We start from the raw sequence: 27,735 nt of genomic DNA, 5'->3' as shown, positions 1-27,735 counted from the left end.
GAGTTATAGATATAGACCCGCTGCTTCCCGAGGAAGCAGTGTGTGAAGGCTGAAGAGGGTAAAAGAACTTAGCTCAATGGAAAGAGCCCGGGCTTGGGAGTCAGAGGTCATGGGTTCAAATCCAAGCTCCGCCACTCGTCAGCTGTGTGACTTTGGGCAAGTCACTTCACTATTGTGGCTCAATGGAAAGAGCAGGGGCTTGGGAGTCAGAGGTCATGGGTTCAAATCACTTGTCAGCTGTGTGACCTTGGGCATGTCACTTAACTTCTCTGTGACCTCATCTGTAAAATGGGGATTAAGACTGTGAGCCCCACGTGGGACAACCTGATCACCTTGTATCCTCCCCAGCGCTTAGAACAGTGCTTTGCACATAGTAACTGTTTAACAAATGCCACCATCATCATTATTATTGTTATTATTCGCTGGGCCTCAGTGACCTCATCTGTAAAACGGGGATTAAGACTGTGAGCCCCATGGGGGACAATCTGATTATCTTGTAACTACCTTTTAGACTGTGAGCCCACTGTTGCGTAGGGACTGTCTCTATATGTTGCCAACTTGTACTTCCCAAGCGCTTAGTACAGCGCTCTGCACACAGTAAGCGCTCAATAAATACGATTGCTTGGAACAGTGATTGGCACATAGTAAGCGCTTAACGAGCCCGCTGTTGGGTAGGGACCGTCTCTATATGTTGCCAACTTGTACTTCCCAAGCGCTTAGTACATTGCCCTGCACACAGTAAGCGCTCAATAAATACGATTGAATGAATGAATCATCAGCATTATTATTAATTTTACATTATGATATTAATCTCGCTCTGCGGGCAGGAAGTGCGAGTTTTAGGCGCGAACGCATTATCATCGTCATCATCATCATTTTTTTTACTCTATTTATTTATTTATTTTATTTGAACATATCTATTCTATTTCTTTTATTTTGTTAGTATGTTTGGTTCTGTTCTCTGTCTCCCCCTTTTAGACTGTGAGCCCACTGTTGGGTAGGGACCGTCTCTCTATGTTGCCAATTTGTACTTCCCAAGCGTTTAGTACAGTGCTCTGCACATGGTAAGCGCTCAATAAATACGATTGATGATGACGATGATCATCATCATTATTATTATTAGCGGGGGGGGGGAGGGCTGGGAACCATGGCAACGCAGAGGCGCGTCGCAGCCTAGTGACGTCACCCCTAGCAACCAACGTCCCTCGACGCGCGGTGGACCGGTAACCATAGCGACGCGTGCCCGCCCCGTCGCGGCCCTGTGACGTTGCCCCTAGCAACCAGCATCCCTGGGCGGCCCGTGGTGTTTACCCTAGCGACGGGGCGGCATGGCCTTGCCGGAGGATGACACGGAGAGCGTCCGGGCCGAATCCCTCATCCGGGAAAAGGCGACATTCCCGGTGCTCCAGCTGTTTGGGATAGTGGAGGACCTCAGGTACCTCCGTGCCTCCGCTCCGCGCGACGGATTACAAGAAGAAGAATAATAATAACGACATTTATTAAGCGCTGACTACGTGCCAAGCACTGTTCTAAGCGCTGGGGAGGTTGCGAGGTGATCAGGCTGTCCCACGGGGGACTCACAGTCTTCATCCCCATTTTACAGATAAGGTCACTGAGGCACAGAGAAGTTAAGCGACTTTTCATTCACTCGTATTTTTTTTAAATGGCATTTATTAAGCGCTTACTATGTGCAAAGCACTGTTCTAAGCGCTGTTTTTTTTGAGCGCTTATTTATTGAGCGCTTACTGCGTGCAGAGCACTGTACTAAACGCTTGGGAAGTACAAGTCGGCAACATATAGAGACGGTCCCTACCCAACAACGGGCTCACGGTCTAGAAAAGTGACTTGCCTAAAGTACAGTGATGGTATTTGTTAAGCGCTTACTTCTGGACTGTGAGCCCACTGTTGGGTAGGGACCGTCTCTATATGTTGCCAACTTGTACTTCCCAAGCGCTTAGTACAGTGCTCTGCACGCAGTAAGCGCTCAATAAATATGATTGAATGAATGAATATGTGCAAGGCACTGTACTAAGCGCTGGGGTGGATACAGGCCAATCGAGTTGGACTGTCCCATGTGGGGCTCACAGTCTCAATCTCCATTTTACAGATGAGGTAACTGAAGACAGACAATAATAATAATTATGGGTTTTTTTTAGCGCTTTCTATGTTCCAGGCACTGTACTAGGCGCTGCACTTAGTACAGTGCTCTGCAAACAATAAGCGCTCAATAAATACGATTGAATGAATGAGTGAATACAGGCAAATCGAGTTGGACTGTCCCATAAGGGGCTCACAGTCTCAATCTCCATTTTACAGATGAGGTAACTGAAGACAGAGAATAATAATAATTATTGAGGGTTTTTTAAGCGCGTACTATGTTCCAGTTACTGTACTAAGCGCCGGGGTGGCTACAAGCAAATTGGTCTGGACACAGTCCCTGTCCCACGTGGGGCTCACAGTCTCTCTGCCCGTTTTACAGATGAGGTCACTGAGGCGCAGAAAAGGGCGGTGACTTGCCCAGGGTCACACAGCGGACAAGCTGCATAGCCGGGATTAGAACCCATGACTCCTAGGCCCGTGCTCTATCTACTATAAAGACTCTGGGAAAAACCGCACCGGGCAATGGGAATAAGGTGGAGGAGGGACAAGATGTCCAGACCAGTTCTTCCTTTCTCTTGAATGAGAGAGGGAAGATTTATAGTTATCGTCCATCGTATTTGTTGAAGGCTGACTCTGTGCAGAAAACTGTACTAAGCGCTTGGGAGACTACAGTGTCGGAAGATGCGTTACCTGCCCACAGCGAACTTTTGGTCTAGAGGACTTATAACTGAGAACAGTCTAGTTATAATAATAATAATAACTGTGGTATTTGTTAAACACTCACTATGTGCCAGGCACTGTACTAAGTGCTGGGGTAGATAGAAGATAATCGAGTGGCACACAGGTCCTGTCCCACACGGGGCTCACGACCTTAATCCCTAATTTAAAGATAAGGAAACTGAGGCACACAGTAGTCAAGTGGCTTGGCCACCTAGCAGAAAAGCGGCAGGGCAGGGATTAGAACCCAGATCCTCTGACACCTCTTTCCACTAGGCCGGCCACTCAGCTCCCCTATGAAGTTATAATTAAAAACTGTGCTTTGTTTGTATTTTACCGCTTTTAATCTTTTATGGCATCCCTACCTTTCATTAAGTTTCAGTCCCACTTAACCAAAGAAGTGGTTGAATGCGATACAGCAATTGTGGAATCGGCCAAGAATACTATCGACCGTCTTCCCGTCTGAGGAATAAGCTTTACTGAGCTCTTGCCAATCTTTAAAAAAGTATTTAGTTCTAAAAGGGCCATCATCAAGTTAATATTTAATTCAAGCCCATTTCATTATGTTTCTATCATTTAATATTAATTGAGCTCTGCAGTATAAGCATTATGCCAAAATTATCATCATTATAGATACGAGAAAAAGATTAAAATGGCCCTAGATTGCCACACTTTTTTAAGGTATTTGTTAGCGCTTACTGTGTGCCAGGCACTACACTGAGCGCTGGGGTAGATGCAGGCTAATCGGGTTGGATACATCCATGTCCCACATGGGACTCGATCTTAATCCCCATTTTAGAGATGAGGCACAGAAAAGTGAAGTGACTTGTCCAAGGTCACCCCGCAGGCAAGTAGCATAGTGGAATTAGAACCCAGATCCTTCTGTCTCCCAGGCCTGTGCTCTATCCACTGAGTCACCACCACTCTCCCTATTTCAAAGCCTTACTAAAATCACACTCTCAAGAGGCTTTCTTGATTAAACCTCTTTTCCCCCAATATTGGCCCTCCCTTCTGTGCCATTTATGCATTTGGTCTGTTCCCTTTATAAGCTTAGCTGCTTTCCCCGCCCCAGCCCCGCATCTCCCAAGCGCTTAGTACAGTGCTCTGCACACAGTAAGCGCTCAATAAATACGATTGATGATGATGATCACCCTTCAGCGCTTTGATACTCACCTCTCCCCAGCTACACAGCGCTCGTGAACCTAATTTATTTTAACGTTTGCCTCCTCCAACTACACTACAAGCTCCTTGAAGGCAGGAATTGAATCTACGTCCTATATTGTGTTATTCTCTCCCCAGGCACTTAGTACACTGCTCTAGCACTGTAAGCACTCATTACATATCGCTGATTCATTTATTCATTCTCATTTATTAAACGCTGATTTAAATGCTGGTTTAGAAAAATCCCAGAGAAGATGTAGCCATAGACCTCTCGATACTACAGAAGAGATACAAGTTTTGACTCTTCCCCCCACCTCCCCCCCTGCTTATTTTTTTACATTTCCTTCGGTTCAGGCTAGAGATTGCTTCCAACCCGTATCATTTACTTGCCCTTGAGGAGGCTAAAAAGTCATTTTCTTAGCCTGCAAATGATGAAACAGGACTGTCTTCTCTAACGCTTCCAGAGCCGTCTGTTGCAAACTTCCCTCCACTCGTAATGCATTTCCAGTAGAATATTCCATCTGTTTGGTCCTGGAAATAAAATAACTGAGAAAACATAAACCAAAGGAAACATCTGAACGCTGTGGGTGTGGGCAATTTCAAGAATGTGGTGGCCCAGATGGGGCTTTCGATCTCGTACGGTAGATTTGTCGAGGCTAAACTTGTGATCTTGAGTTTCATCTGCTTTTTTTTTCTCTTCAGCCCCCACGGACAGTATGCAAGAAACTGACCACAGACCTGTCGGCTTCACAAATTCTGAACGGCCAGGCTTGACTCACTCTACGTCCCTCTCTCTTGCAGCTATGAAAACGCCACCCTCAAAATCGAGACCGAGATGTTTGAAAAATATTTCAATAAACTGGAGCCAAAAGAGCAGCGTGGCTCACGAATGACAGATTTCAAAACCTCTTCGGTGGACTTTTCCCAGGTACCGTGTTTAGCTGTAACATTTTTACATTGAGTTTGTGTCTCTAGGTGGGAGGACTATTTCAGGATCCGCTTGTCAGTTCGCGTCTCACTCCACGAAGCCATCTGTTTCTTTCCCCAGTCTGTTTCTCATTTCAGCGGCCTCACGGTGGCTTTCCTGACAAGTGTGGAAAGGGGAATTTTCCGTCACAAATTTTGTCAATAGTGATGGGTTTGTTTTTTTTTTTTTCTGAATAGCTCGTACCCTTAAACATATGAGAAAGAGAGAGAAAAGGGCAGGTTAGGGCTCAATTTACAGGTAAAGCCTTCTCAGCTTTCATCAAAATAAGGACTCTCACTTTGGGTTTCTGACCTTTTCAATCCAGGTATTTATTGAGAGCTTACTGGGTGCAGAGCACTGTATGTACTAAGCACTTGGGAAAGTACAATGTAACAGAATTGATAGACACAGTCCCTGCCCACAGTGAGTTTACAATCTAACGCTATTCTAGATAGGTTCTCTACATTCAACTTCAGTCCGTAAATGCACTTGAGTGTTTACCGCCTAAGTAGTTCGATACTCATCCCAACCCCAGGCCCCTGACACTTATGTACATATTCTTGTACTTTGGCAAATAATAATAATAATAATAATGATATTAGTTAAGCCCTCACTATGTACCGAGCACTGTTCTAAGCGCCGGGGTAGATACGAGATAATCAGGTTGGTCGGAATCCATCTCCCACATAGAGCTCACAGTCCCAATTCCCATTGTACAGATGAGATAACTGAGGCACAGAGAAGTAAAGTGTCTTGCCCAAGGTAACATGGCAGACTTTATAATTTATTTTAATGTTTGTCTCCCTGACTAGACTGCAAGTTCCTCGAAGGCAGAATCATGTCTACCAATGCTACTGTATTGTACTCTCCCAAGCGTTTAGTACAGTACTCAGCGTGGCTCAGTGGGAAGAGCCTGGGCTTTGGAGGCAGAGGTCATGGGTTCAAATCCCAGCTCCGCCAATTGTCAGCTTTGTGACTTTGGGCAAGTCACTTAACTTCTCTGGGCCTCAGTTCCCTCATCTGTAAAATGGGGATGAAGACTGTGAGCCTCCTGTGGGACAACCTGATCACCTTGTAACCTCCCCAGCACTTAGTAAGCACTTAATAAATGCCGTTATTATTATTATTACTCTGCACCCAGTAAGCACTCAGTAAATACTGTTAGTTGGCCACAGTTTTTTCTCTGAAACTTTGTTACCTTTCCTCCCGTAAAAAAAATGCTACTGAGATTCTTTCCCCAAAGAGCAGAGATAGTCCATTAATCAAACAGCATTAAGGGATCAGGTCTACCAACTCTGTTGTATTGTACTCTCCCAAGCGTTTAGTACAGTGCTCTGCATACAGTAAGCGCTCAATAAATAGGATCGGTTGATTGATTTCTGCCACTTTTGCCAGGTCCCATCTCCGAGGGTTCGGTACAATGTCTAGCACTCCCTAGGTGATTGATTAATCAATTAATTGACTATCGATCACTTTCTCTCCAGCTTTCCTCCCCATCAGGACATTTTATCAATGTTCCTCCTCCAGATGGGCTTGAGGTATCACGGTAGCGACCAAAGTTCTCTATCCATCTCGGTGGGCTCCGGGGTCATACGATTTGCTTCCTGGCTCACCCAGCTGACGGCCTCCCCCTCGGTATCTTTCTATTTCCCAATGGCAGTTACGTAATCGACGGAAATCCAAATCCAGGGCCACAGCGGAACGTCTCATCAGCTTAACAGTGGATCAAAAATACGAACTGGGACAAAGGGAGCTGGAAGAAACCAAGGAAGAAATAAGGCGGATGAGGGCCAATTCTGAACGGGAGCTGCAAAATCAGGAGGTAAAATAAACACCAAGAAGAAGACAATCTGCTGCGTTCTCCCCCTCTTGGCTGTGAGCTCACTGTGGGCAGGGAATGTGTCTGTTTGTGGTTGTATTTGCACATAGTAAGCCCTCGATAAATACAATTGAATGAATGAATGAAAGTTCTCTCTTTCAAAGACTTTGATTTCTGAGAGATGGAACCTCTTAATCCTTAACGGCGGTGGATGGGCTGGGAATGGCAAAGTGCCCAGGCTTAAATGTCTGAAGGTCAATTATTCATCGATTTCATACGTACTTTTCCAAATGGCAATCATCCTCCTCTACCGGTTCGACTGCTGAAAGCATTATGATACTGTGTGCTCTGCACACAGTAAGCGCTCAATAAATACTATTGATGATACGATTGATGATGATAAGCCAGCTGGATAAGCCATTAACCGACTTGTTTCAGCTTCCTCCTTTTAAGCAGAGTGGGCGTGATTGTGGAGAAGACCGCAGCTGTGCAGACCTCAGACCCCTAGGCCATATTTTGGGGGGGTTGTGGCCCTAATTAAATTGTCAATTTGAGGGTCACCTGACTGTTCAGTAACTTTAGATAATCTTTACAGTGCTCGTCTGATCATTATTCTCCTTCACTTTTCTGACTACCTTTGGGACAGGTGTGAACTGCAAGTGGCCGTGGAATGTTTAGTTTCCTCTGCTGTTAGTCGGAAGAGTGTTATTCGTTCATTCAATTTATTGAGCGCTCACTGTGTGCAGAGCAATGTACTAAGCGCTTAAGTTATTGCGCTAGGGTCCCCTCTGAGCTTTTCTTTTGCTCTTATCACGGCAGCTCTCCTGAAATTACAGGGTCACCAAAATACAATGACCTCCGTCTCAGAGTTTACTCTTCTTGAGAGTGTCCAGGCAGGGATTTGAATCCCCATGTCACAAGGGTGGAAACTGAGACACAGAGAAGTTGAATGACCCGCCCAAGGTCATCCGGCGGGCGAATGGCCAAAAAGGGATAGAACCGAGAAGCTTGCCTTGAGGCGGGGGAAGGTTGGGAGATATCTTGGGGAAGAAGAGGTGCAGAAAGGACCTCTTCAACCAGATATGCTGCTGTCCAGCCCCATAGCAGCAACTTAGCAGTGGTATTTATTGAGCACTTACTGCGTGCAGAGCACGGGAGAATACAGTATAACAGGCGGTAGATGCGTTCCCTGCCCACAGTGAACTTCCCGTCTAGAGGGGGAGGCAGATAGAGAAATGAAATGCTCAAGATAGAAAGAGCGTGCCTTTGGGAAGAAGATTTGCTCATGTCAGTCTCTTCTTTCCTTCCCCACTGCTCTGAGGACTGTGTCTCTGAGTCTTTTAGACTGCTCTGAGTCTTTTAGACTGTGAGCCCACTGTTGGGTAGGGACTGTCTCTATATGTTGCCAACTTATACTTCCCAAGCGCTTAGTACAGTGCTCTGCACACAGTAAGCGCTCAATAAATACGATTGATGAGGAGGAGGCTTTTTTTCAATGGTATTTTTTAAGCACTCACTCTGTGCCAGGCACTGCAGTGAGCGCTGGGCAGATTCAAGGTTGTAAGGCTGGTCCTGATCCCTGTCCCTCGCACTCTAAATCCCCATTTTACAAATGAGGGAACCGAGGCCCAGAGAAGTGGAGCGACTTGCCCAAGGTCACCCAGCAGACAAATGGCAGAGGTGGGATTAGAACCCAGATCCTCCTGACTCCTAGGCTTCTATTGAGCAGGGAACTTGGGGCTAAAAACAGTGCTGTAAGAGCCTGAAATCAGATTACACCTGGGCAAAATATCTAGATGCTTCTCAGGTGGTAAACTCCTCCGCTAGATCGTATGCCCCCTGAGAACAGGGAATCACGTCTACCGACTCTGTTGTACTTAGTACAGTGCTCTGCATAGTGTAAGTGCCCAGCAAGTACCACAGATGATTGATCAGATTGCCTTATATAGTTTTATATCTGATTACCAATTTCCTAGGCCGCCTTCTGCTACAAAACTCCTAATATTATATACCTGTTTCTACAGAAGCATTCTGTGTTGTTTGTATCTCTGTTTCGCCAAAGGAGTAGTTTTTCAGGCCTCGCAAAGAGTTCTGAAAAATCACGAATCCTGCAAAAATTCCAGTCGGGCTCCAGATCTGCACCAACCCCACCCCTATTTTCGAAGCACCTCCTTCAGCTGAGGAGAGTTTTTCATTCCACTCTGTTTGATCTACAAAGAGGAACTGACCATCCGCTTGATCTTTTGAAAAGGCCAGACATCTTTAAAGCCTTGAGCGAACAAACGGTAGCCAAAATCCCTATTCTTTTCCCTCACACTCCTTGCCAGCTCAAAGTTCGGAGCACGTTGCCGGGCAGTTCCCTTAACGTTTGTGCCCAACTTCTTTAGGCCATCCTGGAGGAAGCGGAAATCCACTGGGCGGAACTTAAGAAAGCCATGCAGGACTTCGACAAGGATATTCTTCAAACCATACCCAAGAAGAAAGGAAGCATCCTGGCCACTCAGAAGATAATGAAATACATGGAGGATAAGAACCGACTCAGGGTGAGTCTGGGAAAGTGTTCTCACTCCCTCCTACTTAGTCTCTGAGCCCCATGTGGGTCAGGGACTGCGTCTGATCCGATTAAGTGTTAATAACGATGGCATTTGTTAAGCTCTTGCTAGGTGCCAGGCACTGTACTAAGCGCCGGGGTAGATATAAGCCAATCGGGTTGGACACAGTCCCTGTCCCAGGATTTCCATTTTGGAGATGAGGTAACTGAGGCACAGAGAAGTAAAGTGACTTGCCCAAAGTAACACAGCAGACTCCCCAACTCCCAGGCCTGTGGGCTGTCCAGTACACCGTGCTGCTTCTCTGATACCTACCCCAGTGCTTCTCACATAGTAAGCGTTTAACGAATACCAAAATAATAAGATGAAAGCAGATGTTATTATATGACAGAATAACATAGAATACAGTATTATTCTACAACACCATAAACAATTATCATTATTAATAATTATTAATATTATTAATAATATTATTATTACTTAATAATAAGTAATGATAAGATAAAATCTAATGTTACTATATGAGAGAATAACAGAATACAGTATTATTTTATAACACTATAAACAAGTATTATATTATTATATTATAATACAATTATATTATATTATAATTAATGCTATTAAGCCCTTATTAGGCGCTAAGCACTGTATTAAGTGCTGGGGTAGAGACCATTCATTCAGTCATTCAATCGTATTTATTGAGTGCTTACTGTGTGCAGAGCATTGGACTAAGCGCTTGGGAAGGACAAGTTGGCAACATATAGAGACGGTCCCTACCCAACAGCGGGCTCACAGTCTAGAAGGGGGAGACACAGAAGAAAACAAAACATATTAACAAAATAAAATAAAGTACACCATGCTGCTTCTCTGATATCTACCCCAGTGCTTGGCACATAGTAAGCGTTTAACGAATACCAAAATAATAATAAGATGAAAGCAGATGCTATTATGTGAGAGAACAACATAGAATACAGTATTATTTTATAACACTATAAACAATTATTATTATTAATGCTATTAAGCCCTTATTAGGCTCTAAGCACTGTATTAAGTGCTGGGGTAGAGACCATTCATTCAGTCATTGTCTTATTTATTGAGCGCTTACTGTGTGCAGAGCACAGTACTAAGCGCTTGGGAAGTACAAGTCGGCAACACAGAGAGACGGTCCCTACCCAACAGCAGGCCCACAGTCTAGAAGGGGGAGACAGAGAACAAAACCAAACATATTAACAAAATAAAATAAATAGAATAGATATGTACAAGTAAAATAAATAAATAAATAAATAGAGTAATAAATCCGTACAAACATATATACATATATACAGGTGCTGTGGGGAGGGGAAGGAGGTAAGGCGGGGGGGATGGGGAAGTGGAGGATACCAGATAATCAGGTGGGATCCAGTCCCTGTTTCTCACGGGACTCCCAGTTCAAGAGGAAGAGGGAAGAAGAACCCCATTTTACAGAGAAGGAAACAGTGGCATAGGGAAGTAAAGTGACTTGCCCAAGGTCATAGAGCAGGCAAATGGAAAAGCAGAGATTAGAACCCAGACACGAACCAGTGTGGTTTACAGCCCAGAGTCGGAAGGACTTGAGTTCTAATCCCGGCTCTGCCATTTCTCTGCTGTGTGACCTTGGGGAAGTCAGTTCACTTCTCAGTGCCTCAGTTCCCTCATCTGTAAAATGGGGATTAAGACTGTGAGCCCCACGTGGGACAGGGACTCTGTCCAACCTAATTACATTGTAACTACCCTAGCACTTAGTACAGTGCCTGGTATGTAGTAAGTGCTTAACAAATACCATAGTTATAATAACTATTATAACTATTATTATATATAAATATATTGTAATATATTATAATATATAATAAATTATATAGTTAAATAATATATTATATAGTTATATTAAATATATAACTATTATTATTATCTCCTGCCTCCCATAGTAAGTGCTTAGCAAATACCACAGTTATAATAACTATTATAACTATTATTATATATAAAAATATATTATAATATACAATAAATTATATATTTATATAATATATACTATATAGTTATATTAAATATATAACTATTATTATTATCATCTCCTGCCTCCCAACCCTGTGCCTTTTCCATTCAATTAATAAATTACAAATTTATAAATAAATTGTTAACACATAATAATAATAATGATGGCATTATTAAGCACTTACAATGTGCAGAGCACTGTTCTAAGCGCTGGGGGGGATACAAGGTGATCAAGTTGTCCCACATGGGGCTCGCAGCCTTCATCCCCATTTTACAGATGAGGTCACTGAGGCCCAGAGAAGTGAAGTGACTTGCCCAAGGTCACACAGCAGACGTGTGGCAGAGTCGGGATTCGAACCCATGACCTCTGACTCCAAAGCCCGGGCTCTTTCCACTGAGCCACGCTGCTCCACTTTTTTTAATTATTTATCTACCTATCTATTTATTTTTTATTTATTTATGCATTTATATTTATTTATTTATTATTTTATTTATTTTGTTTATTATTAAGTGATTTATTAAAAAATCACTTATTTTTTATTATGATAGTTGTTAAGTGCTTTACTGCGTGTCAAGCACAGTTCTAAGCAGTGGGCTAGATACAAGTTAATCAGGTCGGACGCAGTCTCTGTCCCTCACGGGGCTTGCCGTCTAAGCAGGAAGGAGAGCAGGTACTGAATCCCCATTTTACGTTGAGGAAACTGAGGCACAGAGAAATGAAGTAAGTGACTTGCCCAAGGTCACATAGCAGGAAGGAGGCAGAGCCAAGTCCTCTGTCTCTCAAGCCTGGGCTCTTTTTCACAGGGCCACACTGCTTCTTGTTCTTACCCAAAGTCCTGAACCCGGTGGCTCCTTCAGAAAGCCCGTTCGTTCCTGGGATGATGATGATAATAATAATAATAATAATAATAATAATGATAATAATAATAATAATAATAATAATAATAATAATAATGGCATTATGATCAGGTTCACCCGAGGACGGGTCGGGCTTTATTATTTTTATTTTCATTTCAGCACCAGATCAGGGTATGTATTACCATACGATAAAGAAACACCTGAGACAAATAGCTGGCACTCTCCAATCCGCTTTGCAATCCGCTCTCCAAATATCATCATATGTTGCATTCCTTTTATAGCCATCCGCGGACCACGGTCATGGGAATGAAGAGGTGGAGGTGTCAGGATTAAGTCTGAAAGAAAGAATGATACTCTGGTGGAGGTGTCAGAATTTGTCTGAAAGAAAGAATGATACTATGGGAACACAACAAATCGGCACTCAGGAAATAGACATTCAGTAGAGAAGCAGCGTGGCCTAGCGAATAGAGCCCGGGGCTGGGAGTTCTGATCCCGGCTCCCCCACTTGTCTGCTGTGTGACCTCGGGCAAGTCGCTTCACTTCTCTGGACCTCGGTTACCTCATCTGTAAAGTGGGGATGAATCAATCAATCAATCAATCGTATTTATTGAGCACTTACTATGTGCAGAGCACTGGACTAAGCGCTTGGGAAGTACAAATTGGCAACACATAGAGACAGTCCCTACCCAACAGTGGGCTCACAGTCTAAAAGGGGGAGACAGAGAACAGAACCAAACATACCAACAAAATAAAATAAATAGGATAGAAATGTACAAGTAAAATAAATAAATAAATAAATAAATAGAGTAATAAATATGTACAACCATATATACATATATACAGGTGCTGTGGGGAAGGGAAGGAGGTAAGATGGGGGGATGGAGAGGGGGACGAGGGGGAGAGGAAGGAAGGGGCTCAGTCTGGGAAGGCCTCCTGGAGGAGGTGAGCTCTCAGCAGGGCCTTGAAGGGAGGAAGAGAGCTAGCTTGGCGGAGGGGCAGAGGGAGGGCATTCCAGGCCCGGGGGATGACGTGGGCCGGGATTCGATGGCGGGACAGGCGAGAACGAGGCACGGTGAGGAGTTTAGCGGCAGAGGAGCGGAGGGTGCGGGCTGGGCTGGAGAAGGAGAGAAGGGAGGTGAGGTAGGAGGGGGCGAGGGGATGGACAGCCTTGAAGCCCAAGGTGAGGAGTTTCTGCCTGATGCGCAGATTGATTGGTAGCCACTGGAGATTTTGAGCCCCACAGGGGACAGGGACTGTATCCAACCCAAATCTCTTGCATGTCCCATAGCACTTAGAACAGTGTCTGGCACATAGTAACTGATTAGAGAAGCAGCATGGCTCAGTGGAAAAGAGCCTGGGCTTTGGAGTCAGAGGTCATGGGTTCAAATCCCCGCTCCACCAATTGCCAGCTGGGTGACTTTGGGCAAGTCACTTAACTTCTCTGTGCCTCAGTTACCTCATCTGTAAAATGGGGATGAAGACTGTGAGCCCCCATGGGACAACCTGATCACCTTGTAACTTCCCCAGCACTTAGAAAAGTGCTTTGCACATAGTAAGTGCTTAATAAATGCCATCACTATTATTATTAAGTGCTTAACAATTGCAATAATAATAATAACTGTTATTATTATGGACTGTGTCCAACCTGATCACTTTGTATCTACCCCACACTTAGAACGGCGCCTGACACAAATATTATTAAAAAAATGTTAGAGCTGGCAGGAATTTCTAGCCCAAACCCTTAAATCCAGTCAGTTCTGCACCTGATTGTCTTACCCAAGTTAGCCTTTTCTACTGATAATTAATAATAATTATGGTATTTAAGTACCTACTATGTGCCAAACACTGTACTAAGCGCTGGGGTTGGGACAAGATAATCAGGCTGGACACAGTCCCTGCCCCTTTGGGGCTCACAGTCTAAGTAGGAGAGAATATGATGAACTTCCCATTTTACAGATGAGGAAACTGAGACAAAGAGGAGTTAAGTGAGCCTAAGGTCACACAGCAGACAAGTCACCATCTCTATTTTTAGAGCTAGCCAGTAACCAGGGAAATGATCTGACAGCGACACGATTTGTTGCCTACTCTGCGCAAAGCACTGTACTGAGCCCTGACTCATGGCGGATCTAAAGTGAAGCATTAAAACCCTTTCTGACTATTACTACAGAGCTCAAAACAAAAGGAAAGAAGAAAAGAAAAGGATTAAACGTCTCTTGTTTTTCAGGAGGTCCTGAAAGATAAATTGCGACTGAAGAATATCTCTCTCAAAGTCCAGAAGAAAAAAATACTAATGCACCTGAAACAGGTTTGTGATGAGCCGGGATGTCAAGCCGGGCTAAATCAGAAAGGATTCTGTCAGGTCTTTGCAGAGAATTTCCTTTTTTATGAGGCGAAGGGGCTGAGGACAGTTCCCTCACGTGGCAGAGGGATGGGTTATTCTAAAACCTATTTTTAAAATCCATCGGAGGCCTGGGGCAAAGAAGCTGGAAGCCACTCTCTAGAAATAGATGAGGATATCACAGTACTGTATAATGTGAGAACCACAGGGATGGAAGCCTTCTTAAAATGTCAGTTAGGCCACGGGAGGCTCTCCAGCTTTGTAAATTTCAGGAAAATTGAGGCAACTTTCCCGTTTTGGGGTTTGAAGGATAAAATATCTTTAAATCTCACTTCCAAAAGCACCCAGATTGTAACCATCGATTGAACTCGGAAGAGGGATCTCTTTTCAGCCCTGTGCTCCTTTCTGGCTGTAGAAGGAAGAGGTTGACGAAGCTCTCCACGAAGTCGACTTTCAGCAGCTGAAGATTGAGAATGCTCAGTTTCTGGAGAAGATCGACGAGCAGAACCAAGAACTGCTTCAGTTAAAGATGACAGCGGGAAACACCCTCCAAGTTCTCAACTCCTACAAAGTAAGCCTTGTAAATCCTTGTATTTCGCCACTTTCCCTGTCGGTAACGTATCGATCAATGGTATTTCCTTTTTTCTGAGGCGAAGGGGCTGAGAACAGTTCCCTCATGTGGCAGAGGGATGGGTTATTCTAAAACCTATTTTTAAAATCCATCGGAGGCCTAGGGCAAAGAAGCTGGAAGCCACTTTCTAGAAATAGATGAGGATATCTATTGCTCCCCTACTAAGAGTTTGGGAGAGTGCAACAGAGTTGGTAGATGTGTTCCCAGCCTATAAGAAGCTTACAGCAGCTCCGTGACTAGCAATCAATCGATCACATTTACTGAGCGCTTATTGTGTACAGAGCGGTGTGCTGAGCGCCTGGGAGAAGTGCAGTGTGACAGAATTGGTAGACAAATTGCCCGCCCACTATGAGCTTACATTATAATTATATATCTTATATGCTGTTGATGCCTGTCTACTTGTTTTGTTGTCTGTCTCCCCCTTCTAGACTGTGAGCCCATTGTTGGGTAAGGATTGTCTCTATCTGTTGCTGAATTGTACTTTCCAAGAGCTTAGTACAGTGCTCTGCACACAGTAAGTGCTCAATAAATATGATTGAATGAATTAATTATAAGCTCCTTAAGGGCAAGAATCAAGTCTCCCAACTCTACTGAATTGTTCTCTCCCAAGCACTTAGTACAGTCCAGGGCTTAGAACAGTGCATGGCACATAGTAAGCCCTTAATAGATACCATTATCTAGACAGACAAACCATCACTGTACTAAGCGCTTGTACTTCCCAATTGCTTAGTACAGTGCTCTGCACACAGTAAGCGCTCAATAAGTACGATTGAATGAATGAATGAAATTACTGGTCACATTCCAGCCTAGGGGAGGGGCGATAGCCAACCAGGTCCTCAGGAGGAGTTGGTTGGGAGCGAGAAAGTCGGAAGGATGCACACAGATCCTGAAGCTGAACTTTTAAGTTCTGCTTCTTCCCATCCCCACCCCCCAAACAGGAAGTAGTAGAGGCGTGACATTCCTAAAAAATTACTCTAGACATGAAGTAGGTGAGGTTCTTCGAGGCTAAGTGTTCCTGGGGGCACCTTTGGGTGGGGGAAAGATTATTAATTGGGATGGACAAAAATAAAGAGAGCAAACCCCGATCCCATTTCATTTGGAATTCTGCCTTCCTCTCCCTTGAAGCTTGAATTTTTCCTTTCCCATCACCACCCCCTTCCCCAATTCTCCCCCTCCACCCCCACCTCCACCTCCTTCTATGTGGGGCTAATGATGATAATACTAAACATCTGTTCACTTCACCCAGGGGTGGAAAATCTTACTTCACCTGCAGTCAATATACCTCTCAGACAAACAGGAGACTATTTTTGCCTTTAGAAATGATAGCTGGAGAATACCTAAAGATATTCCTTTAATCCAGAAACCGGGAACACTGTTTTCCCTCTTGTACTATCAAACAACCTTGGACACTTTACAAGAATAGGCTTATACTAATAATAACAACAGCGACAACAATGATAATAATAGTAATACTTGCTAAGCACTTACTATGTGCCAAACACTTGTGCTAAATGCTGATATGGGTACGGGATAATTAAATCCCACGTAGGGCTGACAGTCTAAGTAGGAGGAAGAACAGGTATTGAACAGGAACTGAGGCGCAAAGAAGGTAAGTGACTTTTTAGGGTATTTGTTAAGCAATTACTATGCGCCAGGCACCGCACTAAGCACTAGGGTAGATAGAAACCGATCAGATTGGACACAGTCCCTGTCCCTCATGGGGCTCACAGTCTTAATCCCCATTTTACAGATGAGGAAACTGAGGCACAGAGAAGTTAAGTGACTTGCCCAAGGTCACACAGCAGGTCCCCTGATTCTCCAGCCTGTGCTCTTCCCACTAGGCCATGCTACTTCCCTATTGTGGCCACCGTGTCGGAGCAAGAATGAAAAACCAGATCTTCAGTGCGAATCTATAGTAAGCAGTGTGTAAGCTCGTTGTGGGCAGGGAATGTGTCTGCTAAATCTGTTTATTTAGAGAAGCAGCCTGGCTCAGTGGAAAGAGCACGGGCTTTGGAGTCGGAGTCAGAGGTCATGGGTCATGTCTTCTGTGTGACCTTGGGCAAGTCACTTAACTTCTCTGAGCCTCAGTGACCGCATCTGTAAAATGGGGATTAAAACTGTGAGCCCCACGTGGGACAACCTGATCACCTTGTATCCTCCCCGCTTGGCACATAGTAAGCGCTTGCCAAAATGCCATCACTATTACTCTCCCAAGCGCTCAGTAGACTGTGAGCCCACTGTTGGGTAGGGACTGTCTCTATATGTTGCCAACTTGTCCTTCCCAAGTGCTTAGTACAGTGCTGTGCACACAGTAAGCGCTCAATAAATACGATTGATTGATTGATCGATAGTAAGCCCTCAGTAAATACAATGGATAGATTGATAAGATCTCTGCTCCTGATCCACGGAGCCGACTCCCCATCAGATGTTAAAGGTAAGTGGTGATTCCGAGACTGGTGTGGAGGGAGATGGAAAAAGAGGTGCCCAGGGTTGGAACTGGGTTGCCCACTCTACTGGATTTTTCTGCCCCTGCTGGGGCGGCCAGAGTGGCCACTTAAGTATGATGGCACCTACCGGGGGAGCAGCACGGCCTAGTGGATGGAGAACGGGCCTGGGTGTCCGAAGGACCTGGGTTCTAATCCCGCTCTGCCACTTTTCTGCTGTGTGACCTTGGCCAAGTCACTTCACTTTCTCTGGGCCTCAGCTGTAAAATGGGGATCAATCAATCAATCAATCAATCAATCGTATTTATTGAGCGCTTACTATGTGCAGAGCACTGTACCAAGCGCTTGGGAAGTACAAATTGGCAACACATAGAGACAGTCCCTACCCAACAGTGGGCTCACAGTCTAAAAGGGGGAGACAGAAAACAAAACCAAACATACCAACAAAATAAAATAAATAGGATAGATATGTACAAGTAAAATAGAGTAATAAATATGTACAACCATATATACATATATACAGGTGCTGTGGGGAAGGGAAGGAGGTAAGATGGGGGGGTGGAGAGGGGGACGAGGGGGAGAGGAAGGAAGGGGCTCAATCTGGGAAGGCCTCCTGGAGGATCGAGACTGTGAGCCCCACATGGGACAGGGACTGTGTCCAACCCGGTTGGCTTGTATCTTAACGTAGAGACCCAGAGGAAGCGCTTAACAAATACCATCATCATCTCATTCCTGGAGTGGGGAGCTGTCTTCATGTTTCCATGGCAGTTTAAGAATCCCCATCTTTTTCAGGTCGTTGAAATCTGCTCTTCTCGGTGACTTGCCGGTTCACTTCTCTGTGCCTCAGTCACCTCATCTGTAAAATGGGGATTAAGATGGTGAACCCCATGCGGGACAGGGACTGCGACCAATCTGATCGGCTCAGAGCTATTAATAATAATAATAATAATGATGGCATTTATTAAGCACTTACTATGTGCAAAGCACTGTTCCAAGCGCTGGGGGGATACACGGTAATCAGGTTGTCCCACGTGGGGCTCACAGTCTTCATCCCCATTCTACAGATGAGGTAACTGAGGCCCAGAGAAGTTAAGTGACTGGCCCAAAGTCACACAGCCGACAAGTGGCGGAGCTGGGATTTGAACCCAAGACCTCTGACTCCATGCCAGAAATGTAGTAAGCAATTAACGAATACCACATATATTTGATTCCAGCAAAAGTTGCAGAATGTGATGGAGACATCCAGACGCCTGGAAAAAGAGATCTCCTTGAAAAGAGAAATGCTGGAGAAAATTGAAAGGGAAATCATACTAAGAGAAGAGGTAAGAGGAGATAAAGCCCTTACAGTGAATCTGTCTGTCAGGCAAAGAATGTCTTTAGAAGATGATTTTTCATTTAGAAAAATGGTATCCCTTCCAAAGGTGGATTGGGCAAGCCATAACTAGCATTACTAGCTTAGTCCAGTGCTCTGCACACAGTAAGTTCTCAATAAATACGATTGAATGAGTGAGTGGGGGACATTAGGCACTTAGAACAGTGCCTGGCATAATACCGTCTAAGTCCTTGGAGAGTACAACAACAGACAGTTGTATCTATATTATTCCTCCTGCTCTGTTTATGTGCAATTTTGATCTGCCTGTCCCTTCCGTTGGCGTTTAAGCTCATCAAGGGCAAGGAGCACCTCTTTATACTCTCATTACGTGCTCCCAAGCACTTATATAGTGCTCTTCATACGGTAAGCAGTCATTAAACATTAATAACATTCCCCTATCTGTGTCACCTCATTCACAGCTAGATTAAGACTCAGCTGGGAAGCCTATTGGAGTCTCCAGAGTGCGATTCCATACATAGAAAAGGCCTATACAGCTCAGCCTCTAGCACAAACCCCTTCTCTTCACGCCCCTCCCATCTAACACCGCTATATTTAGCTCCCCATCGGCAGAGTGGTACACGCAGCCAGAAAGTCTAAAGTCAATCTTCACGATAAACACGTTGTGGGCAGGGAATGTGTCTGTGATATTGCCACGCAGCCAGATTGCCTGAAGTAATAATAAGAATATTCAGAGTGGTATTTGTTAAGTGCCTACAATGTACCCAGGCACTTTTCTAAGCATGGGGTGGATACAAGATAATCAGGTTGGACATAGTCCCTTTCATTCAGTCGTATTTATTGAGTGCTTACTGTGTGCAGAGCACTGTACTAAGGGCTTGGGAAGGACAAGTCGGCAACATATAGAGACGGTCCGGGCTCAAATCCCTATTTTACAGACGAGGGAACTGGGGCACGGAGCAGTTAAGTGACTTGCCCAAGGTCACACAGCAGGTAAGTGGCTGAGCTGGGATTAGAACGCAGATCCTTCTAACTCTCCACTAGGCCACACTCATGATAAGCTTGTTATTTGTGCATTTGGCTTTAATTCTGTTTATTCTGACGACTTGACACCTGTCTCCATGTTTTGTTCTGTTGTCTGTCTCCCCCTTCTAGACTGTGAGCCCGTTGTTGGGTAGGGACCGTCTCTAGATGTTGCTAACTTGTACTTCCCAAGCGCTTAGTCCAGTGCTCTGCACACAGTAAGCACTCAATAAATATGATTGAATGAATGAATGTGGACAGGGAATGTGTCTTGTTATATTATCATGCAGCCAGGATGCCTTAAGTAAATCTTCCTGATAAGCTCACTGTGGGTAGGGAATTCATTCATTCATTCAAGCATATTTATTGAGTGATTACAGTGTGCGGAGCACTGTACTAAGCGCTTGGGAAGTACAAGTCGGCAGCATATAGAGACGGTCCCCACCCGACAGTGGGCTCACAGTCTAGATGGGGAAGAAAGACAACAAAACAAAACATGGAGACAGGTGTCCAAATCGTCAGAAGAAATAGAATGAATGTGTCTGTTATATTCCAAGCGCTTAGTACAGTGCTCTGCACAAAGTAAGCGATCAATGAATACATTTGACTGATTGATTGATGGCCCTGGAGGATGGGAGATGACCACGTGGAGGGTGAGGGACCCCTCAAGAATAATGAGCTCATCCCCTCTGATGACCCCAGGGATCTCCTTTTGGCCAGGGGCCTGGGGCACCTTCATCTATTGCTTGGGGAGCCAACCTATCGACTCCAGTTCTAGCAAGACACCAGGAAATACAAACTCTTCAATCCAGATTTTTTGAGTAGAGAGAAAACCCCTTATATCTGTGCTTTCATCTGACAGGAGGGGCTCTAAAGACAACACATCTTGGCAAAAATTTAACAGGGTCAAAAATACAACTTATTGTATTGTATTTTTAGTACAATATTGAAAATGCTATTTTTGAGGAATAGAAAATTCATTAATATAATACAATACAATATAATATAATATAATATAATATAATAATATATAATATCATTATATATCATTACATACAATTATGTATGATTATATAATGTAGTATGTTATGTGTATATATTATAACATTATGACGCATTAGATTATATCATATAATTATATATTTTATATAATTATATCATTTCATATTATATCATATTACAGCACATTATATTATATTATATTATATTGCATTGTATTATATTATATTGCATTGCAGTACATCACATTATATTATATTATTTTATATTATATATAACAATTACTATGACTTTTATTTTCTGTATAATAATGTATTATATTATATAATAATTGTTATGATTTTTATTATTCTGTATAATAATATATTATATATGGTTATATGTATTATATATCATAATATTTATAAATTGCTATAATATTCCTATTAGGATATTCCTAGAAAGCCCATTTGTTTGTAAACATGTCTATGGACATATTTTATATATTTTATATATTTTATATATTCATTCATTCATTCAATCGTATTTATTGAGCACTTACTGTGTGCAGAGCACTGTACTAATTGCTTGGGAAGTACAAGTTAGCAACATATAGAGACAATCCCTACCCAATGGGCTCAGTATATATATATATATATATATATATATATATATATATATATATATATATATATATATACATGTATATTTAATGGCATAAATACAATTGATTGATTGATGTTTGTAAAGTGCTTACTATGTGCCAGGCAGTATATTAAGCACTGGCGTAGATACAAGCTAATCAGGCTGGACACAGTCCGTGTCCCAGAGGAGCCTCCCAGTCTTAATCCCCATTGAAAAGATGAAGTAACTGAGGCACAGATCAATCAGGTGACTTGTCCAAGGTCACACAGCAGACAAGCAGTGGAGCCAGAATTGGAACCCAGGTCCTCTGTTTCCCAGCCCTGGGTTCATTCATTCATTCATTCATTCAGTTGTATTTATTGAGCGCTTACGGTGTGCAAAGCACTTTATGAAGCACTTGGGAGAGTACAATATAACAATAAACAGACATATTCCCTTCCCGCAATGTGCTCAGCGTCTATCCATTAGGCCACACTGCTTTTTGTCTTGAGTACAAAGATAAGCTCTGAGACGATAAAACAAATTGTTGTGTCGAGTGTTTTGAGTAATTTTTTCTTGAATGGGACATAAATCTTTGGATTAGGCATGAAGTTAACAATGTCACTACTATATTCAGACACTCTGAGGTCTTATGAGGGAGGGGAAGATCTGAGAATCATCAGTTTTGTGAACCTTGCAAGATCTATAAACTGCAAATACATCAAAACCTCACCTCATTCACAACAGGGCGACTTTCTATTTTTTCCTGAACGCAAAAGACAAAGGTGATCTTTGGCAAACAAAATGTGATCCTGAGATGCTAATACAAACCCACACTAAAAGTCAGAGCGACAAACACCGTCCACTTTGGTCTGTTCTCGTCTCTTCCCTCTTAGGAAACAGCCCAAGCAGAGAGTTTAAGTAAGAAATTAAAGCAGCGGCTCTCAAATTATCAAGTACCTCATGTAATGAGTTATGTCCACGAGACCATGAAGAGCTCTGAACTTGAGAAGAGTATCAAGATATGGGAGAGGAAAGTAGAGATTGCAGAGGTAAAACAGCCACGTATACTTACGGACATTTTTCTATTTACTTTGAACAAGATACTTCGTAAAACCATTTAACTGCTATTTTAACTATTCTAACAGCAAACAAACAGCATTGCCTAATTTTTTCTCCTACTGCCGGTAATAGATCATTTTGGGGGATCAGAAAGAATCCACATTCTGTACACATGCCTCAAATTGCTTGTTCTCTTAATAAAATCTAGAAAAAGGAAGCTCCCCTCAGCCCGTTTTTAGCCAGTAATTGTCTTGTAGGTTATTTAGAACCAAGTTCTACTGGAGAATTATAATATGATTTCACTAATAAATCCATACGCATAAGGGTAATCATAGGTGCCAACTTCTCATTTTAAAGGCAGGGGCAACAAGGAGACAGGAAATTAAAAGGGGTTGAGAGCAAGAGGGTACTGGTTTTAATAATAATAATAATAATAATAATAATGATGGTATTTGTTCAGCACTTACAATATGCCAGACACTTACTAAGCGCTGGGCTGGCAACAGGCAAATTGGTTGGACAAAGTTCCTTTCCCATGTGGGGCTCACAGTCTCAATCCCCATTTTACAGATGAGGTAACTGAAGCCCAGAGAAGTAATGTGACTTGCCCAAGGTCACACAGCAGACAAGTGGCGGAGCCGGGATCAGAACCCATGACCTTCTGACTCTCCAGTCCGGGCTCTATCCATTACTCCATGCTTCTCCTCTTAAGTTTTAAGGAGCAAACTGTCCAGGGCATCATTCTATTGGGTTTTTTTTTTTTTTTTTGCTTTAATTAGAAACTTTTAATTTTAGTTTGAGTCTTAGTTATAATAATAATAATTGTGGTTCTTGTTAGGCACTTACTATGTGCCAGGCACCGTACTAAGCGCTGGGGTGGATATGGGCGGTCAGCTCCAAAAGCAGTAGAGCTAAAGTTTCAATGGAGGAGGTCCCCGTGAGGGTGATGATTCATTCATTCAGTTGTATTTATTGAGTGCTTACTGTGTGCAGCGCACTGTACTAAGCGCTTAGGAGAGTAATAATAATAATAATGATGGTATTTGTTAAGTGCTTACTATGTGCAAAGCACTGTTCTAAGCGCTGGGGAGGTTACAAGGTGATTAGGTTGTCCCACGGGGGGCTCACAGTTTTAATCCCCATTTTACAGAGTACAACATAACAACGTGGCTCAGTGGAAAAAGCACAGGCTTTGGAGTCAGAGGTCAATCAATCATATTTATTGAGCACTTACTGTGTGCAGAGCACCATACTAAGCACTTGGGAAGTACAAGTTGGCAACATCTAGAGACGGTCCCTACCCAACAGTGGGTTCACAGTCTAGAAGGGGGCATGGGTTCAAATCCCAGCTCCGCCAATTGTCTGCTGTGTGACTTTGGACAAGTCACTTCATTTCTCTGTGCCTCAATTCCCTCATCTGTAAAATGGGGTTTAAGACGGTGAGCCCCCCATGGGACCACCTGATTACCTTGTATCCTCTCCAGCGCTTAGAACAGTGCTTTGCACATAGTAAGCACTTAATAAATGCCATAAACAACACAAACAGACACATTCCTGCCCACAATGATAATCTCCTGTCAGAGTTTGATTAGTCCCTGCAGTAGATGCTCTACAGAAGTAGCCGTTGGGTAGGGGCCATGGATTCCAACTTCGTACAGGCCAAGAAAGGGACTGCCAGGGAGGTGGCAGTGGGGTGTAGGAAAGGCTAGCGGGGATTTTAGGCAGAAATAATAATAATAATAGTAATAATAATGGCATTTGTTAAGCGCTTACTTTGTGCAAAGCACTGTTCTAAGCGCTGGGGGATACAAGGTGATCAGGTTGTCCCATTCGGGCTCACAGTCATCATCCCCATTTTACAGATGAGGTAACTGAGGCTCTGAGAAGTTAAGTGACTTGCCCAAGGTCACACAGCAGACATGTGGCCGAGGCGGGATATGAACCCACGACCTCTGACTCCAAAGCCCGGGCTCTTTCCACTGAGCCAAGCTGCTTCTCTAAAAAGCCTCTACCTTGCGTAGCCTGAACTGTAGAAACGCAGGAAACCAATCAATCCACTAGACTAAACTCCCCGTGGGCAGGGAATGGGTCTACCATTATGAGAAGCAGCGTGGCTCAGTGGAAAGAGCCCGGGCTTTGGAGTCAGAGGTCATGGGTTCAAACCCCGGCTCCGCCAATTGTCAGCTGTGTGACTTTGGGCAAGTCACTTAAAATCTCTGTGCCTCAGTTACCTCATCTGGAAAATGGGGATTAAGACTGTGAGCCCCCCGTGGGACAACCTGATCACCCTGTAAGCTCCCCAGCGCTTAGAATCAATCAATCAATCGTATTTATTGAGCGCTTACTGTGTGCAGAGCACTGTACTAATACCTTGGGAAGTACAAGTTGGCAACATATAGAGACAGTCCCTACTCAACAGTGGGCTCACAGTCTAAAAGGGGGAGAACAGTGCTTTGCACATAGTAAGCGCTTAATAAATGCCATCACTATTTATTATCATTATCATTTACCAGCTCTGTTACACTGTACTCTCCCAAGCGCTTAGGATAGTGCTCTGCACACAGTAAGCGCCCAGTAAATATGATCGATGGATTGATCGATCAATCAGTCAATCCATCAATGGTATTTATTAAGCACTTACTCTGTGCAGAGCACCATACTAAGCTTGGTACCAACAGAGTCGGTAGACATGATTCCAGCCCACGAAGAGCTTAAAGTGTACAGAGGGAGACAGGTATTATTATAGTAGATTAGGGAGAGGGGAAATAGAGGAAGGCAGGGACACTTCCTTCACCATGGCTGCTGTTTGATATCAAACTGGGCATTACCGGTCTGATTTCTTTAACTCACTTTGCCATCTTTTGGTATGGAACTAGCCCAGCAGCACTTCTGTACATATTCTTTGATCTATTTATTTATATTAATGTCCATCTCCCCCACTAGGCTGCAAATTCTCTGTGGGCATAATAATAATAATAATGGCATTTATTAAGCACTTAGTGGCTCAGTGGAAAGAGCACGGGCTTTGGAGTCAGAGGTCATGGGTTCGAATTCCGGCTCCGCCACATGGCTGCTGTGTGACCTTGGGCAAGTCACTTAACTTCTCTGAGCCTCAGTTACCTCATCTGTAAAACGAGGATTAAGAATGTGAGCCCCACGTGGGACAACTTGATCCCATTGTACCCCCCCAGTGCTTAGAACAGTGCTTTGCACATAGTAAGCACTTAACAAATGCCATTATTATTATTATTTGCAAAGCACTGTTCTAAGTGCTGGGGAGGTTACGAGGTTACCATTCGCCAACTGATGGTATTTACTGAGTGCTTACTGGGTGCAGAGTAATAATAATAATAATGGCATTTATTAAGCGCTTACTAAGTGCTGGGGAGGTTGCAAGGTGATCAGGTTGTCCCACAGCGGGCTCACAGTCTTAATCCCCATTTTCCAGATGAGGGAACTGAGGCCCAGAGAAGTGAAGTGACTTGCCCAAAGTCACACAGCTGACGATTGGCAGAGCTGGAATTTGAACCCATGACCTCTGTCTCCCAAGCCCGTGCTCTTTCCACTGAGCCAGGCTGCCTTCTGTCTATCAACACTGTTGTTGTGTACTCTCCCAAGCACTTAGTACAGTGCTCTGCACACACGAAGCGCTCAATAAATCCCAGTGATTGATGAACCTGCACAGAGCGGTATCCATACTTCGAAGGGGTCTCTGGAAGAAAAGGGGAAAGCGAATTAGCACACCGGCATTAGAGAGAAATTGGGTGATTCTGCGGAATACAGCTTGTGCGTAAAGAAGCACCATCGCCAGTTCAACGGCAAAATTAATCTGTAGACGCAATAGACTGAGGAAACAAATTGCAGAGGGAATTGGGGTAGTGTTGCCATTCTCACAGACAGACTGCACACTTTCCAGACGGCTTATCTCAGCGTAGTTCCACCTCCTGCTCCAAACTGCTATTTTATTCAGTAAATCAAATCTGAATCTATAATTGAAAGAAGTCATTTTTAGCTGGAAAGTCGCCGGAATTACTCTGCAGAAGAAAAAAAAGAGGATTCTCGTTTAAATGAGTGGAAACCCCTTCAGAAAGATGGGGGTGGAGGGTTCTTGCCACAACTTAGCAGTTGGTAGGCACACACTGTGAGACTGATGAACAGCTAAGCCCCAAACGCCACAGGGTTTTTCTTCCAATGGAAAGAACAATCTGACAAACCGAAATAGCACAAGATTGAGAGCGTTCTCTCTATCAAAGCATACAGAGACAAGCAAATCGAATGTACAAAGCCATTTATCTCCAACTCTAGTTGGAGATATTTGAGTGTGTGTCTCTCCTGTAAGAGCGTACGGTCCTCGTTATTAATAACAGGAATGGTATTTGTTAAGTGCTACTATTTGTCTTAGTACTTAGTACAGTACCACTCTTCCAATGGGTGTCCAGTAAACGCTGTTATTGCTTGTATTATTTCTACTATTCCTGTAAGAACCAATTGTTTTCTTCTTCTGCAGCTGTCCTTAAAAGGTTACCACAAAACTTGGAATCAAATGAAAATGGCTAAACAAGCACAGATGCGTGTTCCGCTCTAAGGCAGCCAACCGGAGGTTATGCTTGAGTCCAACTTCTCAAGACAGTGAAATTGGAAAATTAGAGATATCTTGTCTGTGAATAAAATACAAAACTTCTAAGCAAATCCCTACCAGTGTTCATGAAGATGAGTGTCTCCTTTATATTGGTGTCTCTTGGGTTTGCGAGTGATCTGATTTCTTTTCCCAATTTTTCCCCTCCTCTAAGGATTGAAACTCCTTGACTTTTGAGGATATCTGGGTTTGGATACGTGTTTGGTCTTAGTAAATCCAAGGACTTTCTACTCTGTATAGCACAATTGGTTTTGAGGATATCTGGGAAAGGATACGTATTCGGTCTTAGAAAATCCAAGGACTTTCTACTCTGTATAGCACAATTGGTTTGGAGGATATCTGGGAAGGGATACGTATTCGGTCTTAGAAAATCCAAGGACTTTCTACTCTGTATAGCACAATTGGTTTTTGAAAACTGCACCTTACGTCAAATGTTACTTCGGGACCAGTTTTCTCACCACAGCAACATTATAAATGAGGAAAGGATT

The 27,735-nt window shown here is 43.5% G+C and overlaps 1 protein-coding gene across 1 annotated transcript; it reads left to right on the top strand.

Annotated features, from left to right (window-relative positions):
• Positions 1-1,299: 1,299 nt before the first annotated feature.
• On the top strand, positions 1,300-27,316 carry CCDC113 (coiled-coil domain containing 113). Its single transcript, XM_038754071.1, has 9 exons — positions 1,300-1,435; positions 4,780-4,906; positions 6,606-6,767; positions 9,152-9,307; positions 14,406-14,486; positions 14,935-15,090; positions 18,809-18,916; positions 22,446-22,601; positions 27,119-27,316. The coding sequence occupies exons 1-9, from the start codon at positions 1,329-1,331 to the stop codon at positions 27,194-27,196; spliced, it is 1,131 nt and encodes a 376-aa protein (XP_038609999.1). The 5' UTR covers positions 1,300-1,328; the 3' UTR covers positions 27,197-27,316.
• Positions 27,317-27,735: the final 419 nt, after the last annotated feature.

Source organism: Tachyglossus aculeatus, chromosome 11 (genome assembly GCF_015852505.1).
Source record: "Tachyglossus aculeatus isolate mTacAcu1 chromosome 11, mTacAcu1.pri, whole genome shotgun sequence".
Taxonomy (NCBI): Eukaryota; Metazoa; Chordata; class Mammalia; order Monotremata; family Tachyglossidae; genus Tachyglossus; species Tachyglossus aculeatus.
Note: the sequence above shows the minus strand (reverse complement) of the source record. Positions and strands in the feature narration are given on the sequence as shown.

Coding starts and splice junctions, on each gene's coding strand:
- CCDC113 (XM_038754071.1), top strand. CDS start 1,329: ATGGCCTTGCCGGAGGATGACACGGAGAGCGTCCGGGCCGAATCCCTC. Junction 14,487..14,934: donor TACTAATGCACCTGAAACAG/GTTTGTGATGAG, acceptor TTCTGGCTGTAG/AAGGAAGAGGTTGACGAAGC. Junction 18,917..22,445: donor AAATCATACTAAGAGAAGAG/GTAAGAGGAGAT, acceptor CTTCCCTCTTAG/GAAACAGCCCAAGCAGAGAG.